The 19,292-nt window shown below is 45.1% G+C and overlaps 1 protein-coding gene across 3 annotated transcripts in view; it reads left to right on the plus strand.

The window, feature by feature from the left end:
• Positions 1-17,936, plus strand: part of ddx11.L (DEAD/H-box helicase 11 L homeolog) — a 62,157-nt gene extending 44,221 nt beyond the window's left edge. For all 3 annotated transcript variants that reach the window (XM_018251919.2, XM_018251920.2, XM_018251918.2), the window contains exons 19-27: positions 453-525; positions 6,596-6,699; positions 6,788-6,937; positions 13,340-13,408; positions 13,850-13,950; positions 14,104-14,188; positions 15,573-15,648; positions 15,845-15,999; positions 17,833-17,936. In XM_018251919.2, the coding sequence (XP_018107408.1) occupies positions 453-525; positions 6,596-6,699; positions 6,788-6,937; positions 13,340-13,408; positions 13,850-13,950; positions 14,104-14,188; positions 15,573-15,648; positions 15,845-15,999; positions 17,833-17,874 (855 nt within the window). In that variant the 3' untranslated portion in view covers positions 17,875-17,936. The remainder of the gene's footprint in view (positions 1-452; positions 526-6,595; positions 6,700-6,787; positions 6,938-13,339; positions 13,409-13,849; positions 13,951-14,103; positions 14,189-15,572; positions 15,649-15,844; positions 16,000-17,832) is intronic.
• Positions 17,937-19,292: the final 1,356 nt, after the last annotated feature.

Consider the following 19,292-nt stretch of genomic DNA (forward strand, 5'->3'; position numbering starts at 1 on the left):
CTTTGGGGTTGAGTGCACTGCCTGGCCTGACTCAACAGCGATGCTTTTTCCACCTTTATAACAATCAATAGCCACAATCAATACTAATTTTCTATCGGCATGAAATGACATCAGCTACAGCAGTGAGGCTGTCTTGGCTACCTTGCCTTTATACAAGAGACAATTATACTCCAGCACTCTTAATTTACAGAACTTTTATTATTTTGCTAAGGGGAACTCCACGCAATACAGCTGGTTTTTTTTTTTTTTGGTCCAGTCAAAGAAAATGTACACTTCATATATATAAAAAAATGTAAACATTTATATATATATATATATATATATATATATATATATATATATATATATATATATATATATATATATATATATATATATGTTTTTTATACTGACCTTCATTTTCACTCTACCAAACAATGTGACCAGGTACACTAATCACCTCTTTTTTTCAGGTTTCAGATTTTAAACAGCAGCTGCTTATTTCAGCCAGTCTGAGCCCAGAGAAGATCACAGAGTTTTCCTGCGGTGAGTGATTTGTCATTCCTGCATGGTGTTCTCTATAGTGACAGATACAATGCTGCATCATCATAATCATTATTTTCTCTAGTCGGCCCTCCTGTCAGTGCAGACGTATGGGTTATGTCTTGATCATCTCTGGAGGCAGGACAGAAGATTGATGACTCGGCCCCTCCTCCCTCATATATGTGCTGGCTCCACCTCACTTGCTCAGTTCTTTGTCCTGCCTCGGAGGTGAAGGACAGATTATTTTTATTTCTTATTATTTTTTTTTTTTTTATTTATTTCTTATTTATTTATTCTTTTTATCATTATCAATTCTTGAAATGCAGCATTGAGGGTACGCAGAGCTACCCGTATTCCTGGAGAGCATCCTAGGCTGCAGGTTAGCTAATGGGCACGCTGAGCTGTCCAGGCTATACCCAGGATAATAGGCTCAGGAGTACACTGAGCTGTCCAAGCTATACCTAGGTTATAATGCTAATAGGCACGCTGAGCTGTCCAGGCTATACCTAGGTGAATATATTACTGCCGAACACGCAGAGCTGTTCATTGAGCAGAGATATGGGACAAATAGGACTGTTCATCACAGCTAGTGGGGCACGCAGAGCTGCTCATTTATCAGCGCTATTGGGCACGCAGTGTTGTTCATTTGTCAGCGCTATGGGGAACACAGAGAGGCCGCAAGCAATGTGTATGTCCAGGCGGCAGTGTCATATGCTACAGGTAATTCTCCATTACCAGTGCGCGCCGAGTATAACTCGTAGGGCGCGGCGGGCGCTGACGTCATCAATAAGCGCGGTCGACACGCCTAGGAGAGAAAGTTCGCGCCAAGACTTAGACACGCAGTAATACAGGCGCATTGTAGGGGCGCACTGACGTCATTGGCGCGACACAGAGCAGTACGCGCATTCAGCTACTGGAACAAACTGCGCATACAAGTTACAGCCGGCAAAACCCCACACGCTCCAACACAGCAAGGGGAAGTACAGGTACATCATTTTGTACAAGGACATTATAATAATAATGGAGAGGGCAGATTCGCTCACTGAATTGAGAGCTGAGATACAATCAGTAAAGAAAGGAAAGAAAGTCGAAAGACTACCTAAATGCAGAACATGCAAGCATTCCCTCAGAAAGACTGAAAAGACTTATTGTTCTGATTGTAAGCCCACTAAAACTGTAGACTTACTGGAACCTCCAGTCCTATCTCCCAGACCAAACCAGCAGTCAGAAGAGGAACTTTTGATTCCAAATACATCCCCTACTGGACTCATTACCAAAGACTCTGTACCTCCAGCGATGGGTACCCCAATTACATTAGCTACCCCATCTACATCACAGGCACTGCCAGCCACTACACAGGGCGGGGTGCCCATGCCATGGGTTCAGACCCCAGGGCCCCAACCACAACCCCCAGCACCACAACAGTTTGGGGAATTTCTCCAATGGATTATGCACTCAGTGCAGCCACCACAGCCACCAACAGCTGGTGACCGCAAAAAACGCAAAACTCCAGTCAAATTTTCGGATTCTTCTGATTCAGAGGAGGGGTTAATTTCAGAGTCAGATGACGAAAAACACCCGGAATTCACCTCTGATAAATCGGATCATTCAGAAGCCAAATCAGATACTGATTCTGAGGAAGAAAAACAATCCCTACTAGACCCAGACATGTCTAGGAAGTTACTACGTCAGATGCTTCAAACATTAGAGATTAAAGATGAGTCCATTCCTCTATCAAAAGCAGATAAGCTTCTAGGGGGTCATAAGAAGAGTAAACTAGCCTTCCCAGTATTTAAATCGGCTACACAAGCAATTGAAGCTGAGTGGAACCAGCCTGAAAGACGCATTGCGCTCACTCAGAGATTTTTTAAAACATTTCCAGTTCCTGAGGAACATGAAAAAAAGTGGGATAAACCTCCTAAGGTTGATTCAGCAGTGGCTCGCCTTTCCAAACACACAGCCTTACCAGCGGAAGAGGCCGCTTTCAAAGATCCACTAGACCGCCGCATGGAGTCCACTCTAAAGAGAGCGTATGTACAGGCAGCAGCCACGTTACGACCAGCAGTTGCATCAGCAGGACTAGCCCGCACGGCTAGGCATTGGGCCCTCGAACTAGCTCGCCAGCCACCTACCTCACAACAACAACTACAGTCAGAGGTGGATAGATTGGCAATGGCATTCGGATTCCTGGCAGAAGCCTCCATTGAAATGGTTAAACTAGCAGCAAAGGCGACTACCAATGCTATAGTTGCAAGACGTGCCCTATGGCTTCGTCACTGGACTGGTGACACGGCCTCAAAACTTCGACTATTGTCTCTTAGATATACTGGCGATTCCTTATTCGGACCCGATCTAAAGCAGATCATAGCTGAGGTGACAGGGGGCAAGAGTACCTTTTTACCGATGGGAAAAAGACAGAGATTTGATAATCCGAACAGGTTCTCAGGCAAAAGAGGTTGGAACCAGCAATCCAGACCCTTTCGTTCCTTTCGCTCCAACTACCGGACATCCCAGAGTGATCAGGGTAGCAAACGCGGCAGGCCCATCTGGCACCAACAAAACCGAAACACCAAGAAACCAACCACATCCAAACCTGGCTCGGCCTGACTCCAGGCAGCCAGCACAAGCTGTGGGGGGCAGGCTACAAAGATATTTGGGCGAATGGGAGACTCATGTAACAGACGCTTGGGTACTCACTATAATTCAGCAAGGTTACAGGATACCTTTTTCCTCCCGCCTGCCTTCCCACAGATTCATTCCTACCACAACAGCCCCACACAAGGAACGCCATCTGCAAGCAGCAGTCCACCAATTACTCAGCATGGAGGTTATAGTAGAGGTCCCACCACACCACAAGTTCAAGGGCTTCTACTCGAACCTCTTTCTGGTCAGGAAGAGAGAAGGAACCTTCAGACCCGTTCTCAATCTCAAACCATTGAATCACATGGTACCCAACAGAAAGTTCAAGATGGAATCAGTGAAATCCGTCATAGCCGCTATGGAACCAAACACTTACATGACCTCCATAGACTTGCAGGACGCCTACCTGCACATACCCATACACCCAGTGTCCCAACGGTACCTTCGTTTTGCGATTCACGACAAGCATTACCAGTTTGTGGCATTGCCCTTTGGACTTTGTACTGCGCCACGCATTTTTATCAAGGTTCTAACCCCAGTGGTAGCATACCTCAGGGCTCTAGGGATACGGGTGATACCTTACTTGGACGATCTGCTCATTATGGCCCCCTCAGAGAGCCAGGCAGCCTCGGACACGGCTACATGCATAAGAGTACTGAACCAGCATGGTTGGATTATCAACACACGCAAGAGCAGTCTCACACCCAGTCAGACAATTATGTTCCTGGGACTTCTCTTCAATTCAATCACCGAAAAGGTGTATTTACCTCAGGAGAAGATCACCAAGTTGATATCCACAACGCAATCCTTTCTGACGATGCAGACGATCTCAGCAGGGGACTACCTACATCTCCTCGGCCTTATGGTTTCATCCTTGGAAGCCATTCCTTTTGCCAGGTTTCACATGAGACCTCTGCAACACAACTTCCTATGCTACTGGAACAAGAACCACAGAGATCTTCAACAACCGATCTCGCTGGACATCACAACGAGAGACAGTCTGACCTGGTGGACCCATCCACAGAACCTCTCAAAGGGCCGGAATTGGTCCCTACCCCAGTGGGAGATCATAACTACCGATGCAAGTCTCAGGGGTTGGGGAGCTGTGTACAGGTCCCACACACTTCAGGGGACTTGGACACCTCAAGAGAGTTGTCTACCCATCAATGTGCTCGAACTGCGGGCCATCGTCCTGGCACTGGAAGGATGGACCTCGCTTCTTCATTCACTACCAGTCAGAATTCAATCCGACAACACCACAGCGGTGGCGTATATCAACAAGCAGGGCGGCACTCGCAGCAAATTAGCAATGATGGAAGTAGCGCGCATTCTCACTTGGGCGGAGAGCATAGTTCCAACGATTTCGGCGGTCTTCATTCCAGGGGTCCAGAATTGGGAAGCGGACTACCTGAGCAGAACAACGATAGATCAGGGAGAATGGTCTCTCAAAAACGAGATTTTCCACTCTCTCACTCAAAGATGGGGCATTCCAGAGGTAGACATGTTAGCCTCAAGCCACAATCACAAAGTCCCCACATACTGTGCCAGAACATGGGACCCAGGGGCGACCTTTGTAGACGCCCTAGTAACAACTTGGAGCTTCAGCCTCATATATGCTTTTCCCCCACTACCTCTGCTACCACGAATCCTACGAAAGCTCAAACACAGCAAGGCGACGGTGATCCTGATTGCACCAGATTGGCCCAACAGGGTGTGGTACTCAGATCTTGTACAATTGTCCGTAGCAAGACCATGGCGACTGCCTCTACTCCCAGACTTACTGACACAAGGGCCTATAAATCATCCCAACATCGCAATGCTCCATTTAACGGCTTGGCTGTTGAGACCCGTTGGTGGACACAGCATGGGTTCTCACAGGAGGCAATTAGCATACTTCTCAGGGCACGCAGACCGTCTACCACCAGGCTCTACCACCGGGTGTGGCACATTTTCATAACTTGGTGCGACCGACGCCACGTTCCATGGGATCAAGTTTCCACACAAACGATTATTGAATTTCTCACAGAAGGTTTCCGAAAAGGGCTCGCCCTTCGGACGCTTAAGACACAGGTCTCAGCATTATCAGCGCTTACGCACACTCGCTGGGCAGAGGACAGCACTATTGTCCAGTTCTTCAGGGGAGTTATCAGAGTTCGGCCACCCATTAGGGACCCAACACCGTCTTGGGATCTACCACTTGTGTTATCTGCCTTACAAGATACACCATTTGAACCGATGTCTACATGTGATCTAAAGTGGCTCTCCCTCAAGGTAGCCTTTCTGATAGCAATTACCTCGGCAAAGAGGGTGTCTGAAATAGCAGCGTTTTCTTGTAAGGAGCCTTGGTTGGTACTCCATGAGGACAAGGTGGTACTTCGGACTATACCTGAATTTTTGCCCAAGGTGGTATCTCAATTTCATTTGAATAAAGACATCATACTTCCGTCTTTTTGTCCACGACCAGCGAACCATAAAGAGAGTCGTCTCCACCGTCTGGATGTTGTGAGAGCCATTCGTATCTACTTGCAACGCTCACAACCATTTCGAAGTGCTAACAGCCTACTTGTCTCCTACTCCGGGAGAACTAAAGGACAGTCGGTCTCTAAAAGAACTATTGCGAGATGGCTTGTGGAAACCATCAATACATCTTATGATTACAAGCAGAAGACCAGACCCTTTTCTGTCAAAGCCCACTCTACCAGGGCTCAGAGCACCTCATGGGCTCTGCAGAACTTGGCAACACCAGAGCAGATATGCACAGCTGCCACATGGGCATCACCACACACTTTTGTTCAGTTTTACAAGTTAAATGTTTTCGCTTCTCAGACGGCCGCGTTTGGCCGGAAAGTTCTGCAAGCTGTAGCAGCAGCAGCACCTCGGTGAGCTATGGTCAGGCAAATTCAGCGCTACCCACCCATTTCGAGGGACAGCTTTTGGACGTCCCATACGTCTGCACTGACAGGAGGGCCGACTAGAGAAAAGGGGGTTTTGTACTCACCGGAAAACCCTTTTCTAGTAGGCCCGAACTGTCAGTGCAGTAAGTCCCACCCAGGCTGATTTTAGTATGGGCACAGGGACCTCTTTGTCGCTATCCTTTCATTTTCTATCTGTTGTCTCTTGGCTTCTTTCTAACCTCTCTGTCTCCACTGTCTGAGCTTTAACAACGAACTGAGCAAGTGAGGTGGAGCCAGCACATATATGAGGGAGGAGGGGCCATGAGTCATCAATCTTCTGTCCTGCCTCCAGAGATGATCAAGACATAACCCATACGTCTGCACTGACAGTTCGGGCCTACTAGAAAAGGGTTTTCCGGTGAGTACAAAACCCCCTTATTTATGAATTAATTAAATTGAATATATGGTCTTTCTGGTTATTTGCAGAATTATTTGTGTTCACTGGAGTATTAATTTACTGTTTTCGTTTTTTCTTTCAGGTCATGTAATCCCTGCTGAAAATATACTACCCATAGTGCTTTGTAGTGGGCCAACCAATCAGCAGCTAGAATTCACCTATCAAAAGAGAGATTTACCTGAGATGGGAAGTATTTATGTAGAAAGTGCTTAGAATACAGTGTTGAAAAAATGTTTTGTCTGTCTAAACACTGTCCTTGCTGTGTTCCCTACAGATGGATGAAACTGGTCGAATCCTTACAAACCTGTGCAACGTTGTTCCTGGTGGGCTTGTCTGCTTCTTTCCCTCCTATGATTACCAGAAACATATTCAGGAGCACTGGGAAAAGTCAGGGCTGTTAAAACGACTGGCTTTAAAGAAAAAGGTCAGTAATGCTGGTGTTGGTATTTCTCTAGTCGGCCCTACTGTCAGTGCAGACGTTAGGGTTTTGTCTTCATCACCTCTGGAGGCAGGACAGAAGAATTGATGTCTCTTGGCCCCTCCTACTGGTTATATGAGCTGGCTCCACCTCTCATCCTCAGTTCTTTTGTCCTGCCTCGGAGGTGTAGGACAGACAATGTTTTTCTCATATATATTTTTTTTTTTTCCTTTCGTTTACAGCTTCATTTTTATTACACTGTACTGTTAGGCACGCAGAGCTGCCGTTTTCAGTGTACAACAGGAACCAGGAGGACGTGGATTGCAGGCTGACACTCAAACTGAACACGCAGAGCTGTTCATGAGCAGCCTAGCAGACATGCAAAATCGTGCATGTGGGACCCAATGGCACGCAGAGCTGTCTAAATGGGTTGCCTCACATAGGCCCCAGGGCCCACTTTAAACGATTGGGGCACTGTGGACGCGTATTATCACTACATGGATTGTTCGCACAGTGTCTTCCCTCTATGCGCCAATACAACCGTGCAGGGACACACTACAGGGCGCGGCACATGCTCCAGGGGGGCGGATTGCTAAGCAACGCCAGAACGCCTAAGACTCTATGCGCTAGTATTTCGCGCCATTCCCGGCGCGTGTTAGACGTATTGACGTCAATGTCGGGCGCCATTTTAGTTAACCGCAACTAGGTTTACAGCGCCTCCGGTTTCCCTCTGCTCATTACACTGCCGTTTCCGACGTGGCGGCAAACTCCAGCAAACTCCGACTACCACAGACGGCTGCAGGCACTGCTGCACTCACGCACACCAGCCTGCTAGAAACGTGAGTTCATTCAATTTACACCGGTCTTACTGACCACCAATATGGAGAAAGCTGATTCTCTGAGGGAACTCAGGGACGAGTTATTATCCACCAAAAAGGCAAAGAAGCCTGACAAACAGCCTAAATGCAAAACTTGCAAACATTCCTTACGGAAGTCTGAAAAAATATACTGCTCAGACTGCAAGAAACCTAGTGTAAAAGAAACGGATCCGCACACACACCGATTAGTGCAGTTGGGGATTATCCCCTTTTATTCAGCCACCAAACATCTGATGTTTGGTGGCTGAATAAAAGGGGATAATCCTTCCCCAACTGCACTAATCGGTGTGTGTGCGGATCCGTTTCTTTTACACATTGGTTAATAAGGGACCCGGCCGGGTCAACGGAAGGAACGCACCACCAGCTTGCAGGATTGGTGAACTACAGGTGTGCGGTAGGATAATTACATTGCAAGAAACCTAGGGCAGAGGAGACACAAGAACCACCTGTGCTTTCCCCACAACCTGCTCAAGCCCTAGCTTTAGAGGGATCCAATTCTGTTCCAAATACCCCTCCACCAGCCATTCCTGGTACTTCACAACCTAGGGTGGAGACTTCTCCAGCCATGCCTTGGGAACAAATTAATCCATCTCCTGTACATCCACCTGCACCCCCTCAACTTGGAGAGTTTTTGCAGTGGATCATGCACACTGTTCAGAATCCACAGGCTCAGACAGGAAAACATTCTAAAAAACGTAAAAATCGAGTCCCTGAATCCTCAGCCTCAGAATCTGAGGCGGGGTTAGCCTCAGACTCAGAGGAAGATAAACCCCCCTTTTTAGAATCCGAATTTTCTGATCATGCACACTCATCCAACTCTGACTCTGATGATGATACTCCATCTGCAGCAAATCCAGATATGTCCAAGAAATTACTTAGGGAGATGCTACAAACTTTAGAAATCAGGGATGAGACCGTCACTCTATCTAAGGCTGATAAACTACTGGGAGTCCATAAAAAGCCAAAGCAAACCTTTCCTGTTTTCGGTGCTATTACACAGGCAATTGAGACCGAATGGGCTCAACCAGACAGGCGCATTGCTCTCACACAGAGATTTTTCAAAACTTATCCTGTACCCGAGGATTATCAAAAGAAATGGGATAAAGCCCCTAGGGTAGATTCAGCGGTTGCTCGCCTATCCAGACAAACCGCACTGCCTGCGGAAGAAGCCGCATTCAGAGACCCACTAGACCGCCGCATGGAATCCACTCTAAAAAGAGCATATGTTCAGGCGGCAGCAATTTTACGCCCGGCCGCAGCATCGGCGGGATTATCTCGCACGGCCAAACATTGGGCACAGGAACTTACACTACACCCACCGTCATCTCACCAACAACTCCAATCTGAGGTAGATAGGTTGAGTTCTACCCTAGCATTTTTAGCGGATGCTGCTATGGAAGTAGTGAAGTTGGCGGCCAAATCAACTGCAAACATTGTTGTGGCACGTCGTGCACTCTGGCTACGACATTGGTCTGGGGACACCGCTTCCAAACTAAGACTACTGTCACTTAAATTCGCAGGAGACATTTATTCGGCCCAGACTTGAAGCAAATTATTGCAGAGGTCACAGGGGGTAAGAGCACCTTTCTACCCACTGGAAAAAGAAGGAAATTTGAGATGTCAAACCGAAACCAACCCAGACGAAACTGGACCTCCCAAAGTAGGCCCTTTCGGTCCACCTACAGGTCAACACCATCAGATCAGGGTAACAAACGGCCCAGACCCAGCTGGCACCAACAAAGCCGCACGAATAAGAAACCAAACACACCTAAACCCAACTCCGCCTGACTCCCAGCAGGGACTCAGTCCGCAACAAATAGGGGGCAGACTCCAGAGATACCTAGGAGAATGGCAAACACATGTATCAGATTCTTGGGTACTCAGCATAATTTGTCAGGGTTACAGAATTCCTTTCACTCCTCATCTACCACAAAGGAGGTTTCTTCCGTCTTCCACCGCTCCACACAGAGAACACTTGCTTCAACAAGCAATTACAACACTGTTGAACACTGGGGTGATAGAGCCCGTAACAGAACCCCAAAGGTACAGGGGGTTTTACTCAAACCTTTTTCTAGTACGGAAGAAGGAAGGAACCTTCAGACCAGTTTTAAATCTCAAGCCACTGAACCCTCTAGTTGCAAATCAAAAATTCAAGATGGAATCAGTCCGAACAGTAATTGCAGCCATGGAACCAAATGTGTTCATGACTTCGATAGTCTTACAGGACGCATACTTACACATTCCTATTTACCCAGAATCCCGCAGATTCCTACGGTTTGCCGTCAAAGACTCACACTATCAGTTTACGGCTTTGTACTGCTCCACGGGTATTCACCAAAGTGCTATCACCAATAGTGGCTTACATCAGATCACTGGGGATCCACATAATCCCTTACCTGGACGACCTTCTCATTCTGACCCCTTGTGCTTCACAGGCAGCCAAAGACACAACAACATGCTTACGAGTCCTTACTCAGCACGGCTGGCTGATAAACTACCGCAAAAGCAATCTCACTCCAAGCCAGAACATTCTTTTTCTAGGCCTCCAATTCAATTCAATCAGCCAAAAGGTGTTTCTTCCATCAAACAAAGTGGAAACTCTGATCTCCACCACTCACGCTTTCCTGACCGCGACAACTGTTTCGGCAGAGGACTGTCTTCGTCTTTTGGGGTTCATGGTCTCCAGTCTGGAGGCCATTCCCTTTGCCAGGTTTCACATCAGACCACTTCAACGCAACTTCCTTGCTTATTGGAACAAAAACCACAGGGATCTACAGCAGCAAATTCCAATCAGTTCGCTCACTAGAACCAGTCTAGTATGGTGGACAGTACCAGACCATCTACGACAAGGTCGAAGCTGGGCAAATCCCTCGTGGGAGATAGTAACCACGGATGCCAGCCTACGGGGCTGGGGAGCAGTCTACAAACATCACACGCTTCAGGGTCTGTGGACGCCAGAAGAAGCGTCACTACCAATCAATATCTTGGAGCTTCGGGCAGTTGTACTAGCTCTACAGAGATGGACACCTCTACTACAGTCCTTACCGATCAGAATTCAATCGGACAATGCCACAGCAGTGGCCTATATCAACAAGCAGGGCGGAACCCGCAGCACGAGAGCTATGCAGGAGGTATCACACATCCTGAGTTGGGCAGAACAGTACGTTCCCAACATATCTGCAGTATTCATCCCAGGGGTCCAAAACTGGGAAGCAGACTACCTCAGCAGAACGACGGTAGATCAAGGAGAATGGTCACTGAACAACGAAGTGTTTGCCCGCTTAACTTACAAATGGGGCATGCCGGATATCGACATGTTGGCTTCCAGGCACAACCACAAAGTCTCCCTTTACTGTGCCAGAACAAGAGATCCAGGGGCAGCCTATGTGGACGCACTCGTCATTCCGTGGAATTTCAGACTAATATACGCATTTCCACCATTGGCCATCTTACCAAGGGTAATCAGAAAGATCAAACTGAGCGAGGCCACGGTGATTCTAATAGCGCCAGACTGGCCCAACAGAGTGTGGTACACAGAACTGATTCGGCTGTCCATTGCCAAACCATGGAGGCTGCCACTCCAACCAGATTTGCTCTCCCAGGGCCCTCTCAAGCATCCACATCTACCCCTTCTACGTTTAACGGCGTGGCTCTTGAATCCACATGGTGGACCCAACAGGGGTTCTCACAGACAGCTGTGGACATTTTGTTGAACGCGCGCAAACCATCTACAGCCAAAATATACCATAAGGTGTGGAGAACTTTCATTGCTTGGTGTGACCGACATCATACCCCTTGGCAAGGGGTGTCCACCAATCACATCATCGAATTCCTGACGGATGGTTTTCAGAAAGGACTGAGCTTACGCACTTTAAAGACTCAGGTGTCGGCCTTGTCAGTGCTCACACACAATCGTTGGGCAGACGATACCACAGTCCAACAATTCTTCAAGGGAGTGATTACGTTCAGACCACCTCTAAGGGAACCGCTACCACCATGGGATCTACCCTTAGTCTTGGATGCCCTACAAAAATCACCGTTTGAACCTCTCAGTACGTGTGATCTCAAATGGCTTTCGCTCAAGGTTACCTTTCTTATTGCAGTGACGTCAGCTAGACGAGTCTCTGAGATTGCAGCATTCTCATGTAAAGAACCGTGGTTGGTTATACATCAGGATAAGGTGGTTCTGCGCACTACTCCCACGTTTCTCACCAAGGTCGTTTCTGACTTTCATTTGAACCAGGACGTCGTTCTACCATCCTTCTGCCCTAATCCACAAAATGATAAAGAGGCCCAATTGCATAAATTGGATGTCGTCAGAGCTGTTAAGATTTATTTGAAACGGTCAGCACCGTATCGTTCTTCCGACACTTTACTGGTCTCTTACTCGAAGGCTTATAAAGGAAAAGCTATTTCTAAAAGAACTGTGGCACGCTGGCTTGTGGAGACTATCCATTCTGCTTATGATAGACAACAGAGACCTAGACCATTTGCAGTGAAGGCACATTCCACCAGAGCTCAAAGCACATCCTGGGTTCTTTTCAATTTGGCATCACCTGCACAAATCTGCACAGCCGCCACATGGGTTTCACCCAACACTTTCATTAAGTTTTACAAGTTAAATGTTTTTGCTTCACAATCTGCAATTTTTGGCCGAAAAGTTCTTCAAGCTGCAGTAGCGCAATAGCTAGTTCGCTCTGCAAATTCAGTATATAATTACCCACCCAGTTCACGGGACAGCTTTGTTACGTCCCCTAACGTCTGCACTGACAGTAGGGCCGACTAGAGAAAAAGGAATTTTGTACTCACCGAAAAATCCTTTTCTAGTAGACTAGAAACTGTCAGTGCAGTAAGTCCCACCCAGGCTGATTTTAGTATGGGCCACGGGACCTCTTTCTCGCTATCCTTTCTGCCTTTTGTCTCTTGCCCTTCTTTCTACTCTTTCTGTCTCCACCAACTGAGCTTTACAACCTCTGAGGATGAGAGGTGGAGCCAGCTCATATAACCAGTAGGAGGGGCCAAGAGACATCAATTCTTCTGTCCTGCCTCCAGAGGTGATGAAGACAAAACCCTAACGTCTGCACTGACAGTTCGGGCCTACTAGAAAAGGATTTTTCGGTGAGTACAAAATTCCTTTATCCCACAACTCCTTGCAATTCAAGTTACTGCTATAAGGTCTGGACTCGTGATTTTGACAATGTACCCAGACCTAAAAAGGGTTAACTAGATTGAAATCTAGAAATCAAAGCAACTGGCTAAAATTAACCCCCCCCCCCAATTTCCTCATTTGCCAAGGGAAACTTCGGGCATCTAAGTTAACAATATTAGTGTTTAAAATCAATGAAAGGGTGATTCTAAACATTAAGGGTTAGTTCACACAGGGCGTTTTGGGGAGATTTGGATCAAAACATTTTGCATATAGAAGAATTGGGACAAAGCTAGTTGCCCCTCCTGCGCTTTCAGTTTCTTAAATGGGAAACCCGAGAGCTGAAAACATATTCACGAGTTCTTATTCTCTTTGTCTTTGCAGATATTTCAGGAACCTAAGCGAGCAAATCAGTTGGATCAGGTTTTGGCTGAATATTCCAAATGCATCAAGGTGAGAAGCGTCAAAAACTCAGTGTAATGTTAGTTGGGGGTTAAGGGATTTTAACATCTGGAAGACCTGGAGAGATTGGTGTATCAAGCTTACTCGCCAAAAATAAGGACGGTGAATGAAAACCTGGTGTAGAATTGTGATGGAAACATTGGATCTATAACTAATCCTTACTTTTTCGGATTCAGCTTTGAATAAATATTTGTTGTACAGTACTTTAAAGTCAAAAGTTTCTGACTGATATTCTGAATATACGACCAGAAGACTCGGTTACAGAGTTAAATACATGAGTGAGTTTGCAATTTATGTGCATATTTACTGGAAAAAAAAAGTTTTTTGGGTCTTTAGTGTGACACAGATGCTGAAGGCATTTTGGAGATATTCACAGAAAATGCCGGTCATTAAAATGCACTTAAGTTAAAAGCCAATTTGTTTTACTTACAGAACTGCCGTCAGTTTGGGGGAGCCTTAAATGGAGCCTTGCTCTTCTCTGTGGTTGGAGGGAAAATGAGCGAAGGGATTAACTTCTCTGATGACCTGGGCAGGTGTGTTCCCCAAATGATGATTTCTCACTCTCCAATCCTCTTATAACCGCAGTCTAACTACACCAGATTTACTTTTTTCTATCCATATGTTCTATCCTTATTGAGACTGAGCTCCTTTCCATACTGACATTCCTACATTGTCTTTCTTACCAGGTGTGTTGTGATGGTGGGAATGCCTTATCCAAACATCCGATCCCCAGAGCTTCAAGAGAAGATGTCCTATCTAGATAAAACCCTGGTAAAGAACGTTTAGGGTTCCTTTCTGGTGGGAATGATATTTGTATGAATAGAAGTGGGGACTAGATGCGGTTATGCTCATTTTACATAACCTCCCCCCCACACACATCTCTAGTATCTACCTCCATAGCCTTACTTCTTTCTTGGCCTGAACTTCCAAGGAGCTCTCAGGGGAAGCTTGTGGGCTGGATATAAGTACAGTGCTGTAGTTTCATTTAGTAAAATTGTTCAACAAAGAGAGGGAAATTGCTCCCTGTTAAGAACTGCACCTTGAACAGCTGCCTGAGTTTTGGCAGGGTCCATCATCTGATATATTGTTATAGTAACAATCCATATTCTCTAGTGTCTGCTTGGGGGACATAGGGAACCATGGTGTATAGCTGACGCTATTAGGAGATAGGACACAACAATAAAGCTCCTCCTCTGCTGGCTATATCCCCCCAGCGGGCAAAGCCTAGTCCAGTTTTTTGTTGTGTCAGGAGGTAGGACATGTCAGCCCTTCATTCCTTGGATTCAGTAAGTGCTCTAAAGTTTTATCTGCACAGGGTCCGCGAGGTACGAAAAACAGATTCACTCTTCGTTGTGTGCTCAGGACCACAAAAGGGATCTCCTGCCACAAAGGCCTCAATCTCCAGATGGATCAAACAGACTATACAATGAGTTTATGTGGCACAGGGTTTGACGCCCCCAGACAAGATTAAGGCTCATTCCACAAGAGGGATGAGCACGACCTGGGCTTTCCGAAATCAGGCATCAGCTGAACAGCTGTGCAAAGCAGCCATGTGGACTTTGCTCCACTCATTTGCAAAATTCTACCATTTTGACTCTTTTGTGGCACAAGACACATGCTTCGGCAGGAGGTGCTTCAGGCCCTAATCCAGTTAAGGCCTCTCCCGCCCTACTAATTTTAGGGGACAGCTTTAGTACGTCCCCATGGTTCCCTGTGTCCCCCAAGCAGACACTAGAGAAAAGGAGATTTTGTGCACTCACCGTAAAATCTCTTTCTCTCTGGTAGCTTGGGGGACACGGCTTCCCTCCCTGAATGGAGGCCTGCTACTGTTTTTCTCAGTTACATATGGTATTTGATAAGTTTCAAGTTAATTGTTCAGAGTTACTTAATTAGAACCTACTTTGTTTCTTCTTTGGGACAAAACTGGACTAGGCTCCGCTCGCTGGGGGGGGAGGGTATAGCCAGCAGAGGAGTTGCTAGTTTTCTTTATTGTTGTGTCCTATGTCCTAATGGCATCAGCTTTACCCCATGGTTCCCTGTGTCCCCCAAGCTACCAGAGAGAAAAAGATTTTATGGTGAGTACACAAAATCTCGTTATTATAGTCATAGTAAGCAGGCAACTCTGCTAACAACACTTTGTGTTTCAATCCCACAGCCCAAGACAGAGGGAGTATCTGCAGGCAGAGTCCTCATTGAGAATCTTTGCATGAAAGCTGTGAATCAGTCTATTGGTAAGTACTAGAATTTATATACTATATGTCCATTATGCTGCTGAGTTTTCAGATTCATTCAGTGCAATGACACAGGGGGATATTTGGGGCACACTGATACCATAATTGGTAAGTAGCTCTAAAAATATGTTTGGGCTGCCATATTCTGAACACTTTTGCATAAAGTGTTACTGTAAATGTTCCTTTCTCCCTGTAGGAAGAGCCATCCGACACCGCAGGGATTATGCCAGCATTGTGCTGTTAGATCACAGGTATTCCCGTCCAGCCATCCTTGGAAAGCTTCCTCAGTGGATCCGAAGCAGTACGCAGGTCAAACCAAACTTCGGCGCAGCATTTGCAACAATAAGAAAGGTTTGTCTCTACAGGGGGAATGTATCACCGACGTTTTGGCTAAAGCTGTCAGGCAATAGAAACCCTCCGCCATCACTAGTAATATCACATCAGCCTCAGCCAAGAATACTCCTCCAACAAACGGCATGATTCAATTGTTTGCAGCAGGAAAATGTGATAGTTCAGTCTACACATAAAATACAGTAATAGGGGAACTGTAGCCAAATACTCAAAACATAACATTTTGCAAAAGCAAAGAAAAATATCTTTATGCGCAATATATATTCATGAAACTGTTTCAATGATTTTAAAGTTATTTGCCCTTTGGTGTGCTTGCACTGTTGGTCCTGAATACAGGTACCATTAAAGGAGAAGGAAAGGCATCGTACACTTGGGTGCCAAACGTTAGGCACCCCAAGTGATTGTATTGACTTATCTGAAACTGCACCGGCCCGGGGTTATACCACTGAGCACCAAGGAGCGATCCACTTCCGTCTTCTTCTTTCTTCGAAATTCCGGGGCAAACTTTGTTAAACTTAAAGTTTGGCTTTTCGTTCTACTTGGCATGCGAAGGAGGAGGAAGGCGGAAGAGGATTGCTCCATGGTGCTCACTTGTATAACCCCGGGCCGGTGCAGTTTTCTACTGATAGGAGCACCTGCCCGGGGTTTCAGGTAAGTTGATACAATCACTTGGGGGTGCCTAACATTTGGCACCTCCAAGTGTACTATGCCTTTCCTTGTCCTTTAAAGCGGTTGTTAACCTTCCAAACACTTTTTTCAGTTTAGTTGTTTTCAGCTCAGTAATTCAGGCGCATATTCTAAACTGTTACAATTTTGCAACATTTAATTGATACATTTTGGAGTATTAGCAACTATTGTATCAATTCTAACAGCTGCCTTTAATGAAACCCAGAGATTCTGCTCAGCAGGGTCAAATATAAGAAATGTATCAATTTAGAATGGTTTACAGGGTCGGCGACCCCCCCTCCCAGAGTTGCTTTAGGTGAAAAATGACACTTTACACTTCAATATTAGAAAAACTGTGATATAGAAAGTAATTGGAATTTTTTTTTATTTCTGGTGAACTATCTGAAAACAACTAGTTGTTTGAAGGTGAACAACCCCTTTAAAATAATGTTGCAGTTGTCAGCTCTTCTCCAGCCAAGCCTCCAATTTCCAACAGACCTGTGAATCACATAACTTTGCCAAAGGTATTATGGGTAATGAAGTCTTAGATGGACTCAATGGAGCATGTAGTCAGGATAAGCAATGGAGGGAATGGCAATGGGCAGACACAAATCTTTTCAGCAGCAGTTTCAAATAACTTGTGTGCAATGAATGTAAATTAAACAGTTACTTTCATTAGCCATAAAATTCCCCGTATTAAACACTCTGTTTTTATTAGGGATGCACCAAATCCACTATTTTGGATTCGGCCGAACCCCCGAATCCTTCACGAGAGATTCGTCCGAATATCAAATCGCATCCTAATTTGCATATGCAAATTAGGAGTGGGAACTGGAAAAAAATTTACTTCCTTGTTTTGTGACAAAAAGTCACGCAATTTCCCTCTCTGCCTCTAATTTGCACATGCAAATTAGGATTCAGATTCGGTTCGGCCTGGCAGAAGGATTCGGCCGAATCCTGCTGAAAACCAAATCCTGGATTCGGTGCATCCCTAGTTTTTATGCCTGTAAGGAGATTTTGCATTGATGGCAGAAATGATGCACAGGCAGATCAGGAAGTGATTTATAGGTTTATGTAGAATATGAAGCAAATAAACCATTCTATAAAGAACAAGAAACTGTGAACTTGACTTAAGTCTGTTTCTTTTTTCTCTCCCCTTTTCTCCAGTTTTTCCAGCAAAAGAAAAGCGATTCTGTTTCAAGCTCCTGAGCAGCTGATTCCTCTCTTGTGTACAGATTTATGTTTCTATTTATTAAAAGAAATGGTTTGTACATACAGTGTGTGTGTGTTTGGTACAGATATAGACCATCTGTTCAAAATACCTCTGCTGCCACTAAGATTATGGAAACCAATTTGTTCACATAATGAAAAAACGTGATTATAAGCAAATTTCCATTATAAATTCCTTTGTTTTTTGGTTATTTTGTAAAAGCATTTTAAGGAACAGTTCAGTGTAAAAATAAAAACGGTGAATAGATAGGCCGCGCACAATGAAAAATGCTTCTAATATAGTTAGTTAACCAATACTTTAAAGGAAAACTATACCCCCAAAATGAACACTTAAGCAACAGATAGTTCATATCATATTAAGTGGCATATTAAAGAATCTTACCAAACTGATATATATATGTAAGTAAATATTGCCTTTTACATCTCTTGCCTTGAGCCACCATTTCGTGATGGTCTGTGTGCTGCTTCAGAGATCACCTGACCAGAAATACTACAACTCTTACTGTAACAGGAAGAAGTGTAGAAGCAAAAGACACAACACTGTCTGTTAATTGGCTCATGTGACCTAACATACAGTACAGTGAATCCTACGATCCCAGGGGGCGGCCCTTATTTTTTAAAATGGCAATTTTCTATTTATGATTACCCAATGGCACATACTACTAGAAAAGTATATTATTATGAAAATGGTTTATTTACATGAAGCAGGATTTTACATATGAGCTGTTTTATGCAATATCTTTTTATAGAGACCTACATTGTTTGGGTGGTATAGTTTTCCTTTAATGTATAAAGGCTGGAGTGACTGGATGTCTAGAACAAAACACTACTTCTTGCTTTTCAGCTCTCTAACTCTGAGTTAGTCAGCGACTTGAAGGGGGGCCACATGGGACATAACTATTAAGTGAGTTTGCAATTGATCCTTAGCATTCAGCACAGATTCAAAAGCAAACAGTTATGACCCCTGTGCCCCTCCAAGTCTCTGATTGTTTAATGCCTGGTAACCAATCAGTGGAAACCAAGAGAGCAGAAAAGCAGGTAGTGTTCTGGCTATTATGTTACACATCCAGTCACTCCAGTCTTTATACATTACATTTTTAACTATATTGAAAACATTTAGCCTACATATTTAACCAATTTTTATACTGTGAACAATTCCTTTAAATCAGTATTGCTCTTCTAATGTTAGCTGTTCATATCCTCTGCTCGTATGGTTCTGACACAATTTAACACCTAAAGAAGACCCGACTTCTGCTGCATTGTTTCAATACCAAGATTCAGAGAACAGAATGAAACAGACGCTGCTTTCATGAACAATTACATTTGCAATTGACTTTAACAGGTGTAATGAATAAATAAAGGATTATTAAGCCTGCCACTTCGTCAAGGTAGACTTT

Source organism: Xenopus laevis, chromosome 3L (genome assembly GCF_017654675.1).
Source record: "Xenopus laevis strain J_2021 chromosome 3L, Xenopus_laevis_v10.1, whole genome shotgun sequence".
NCBI classification, from domain to species: Eukaryota; Metazoa; Chordata; class Amphibia; order Anura; family Pipidae; genus Xenopus; species Xenopus laevis.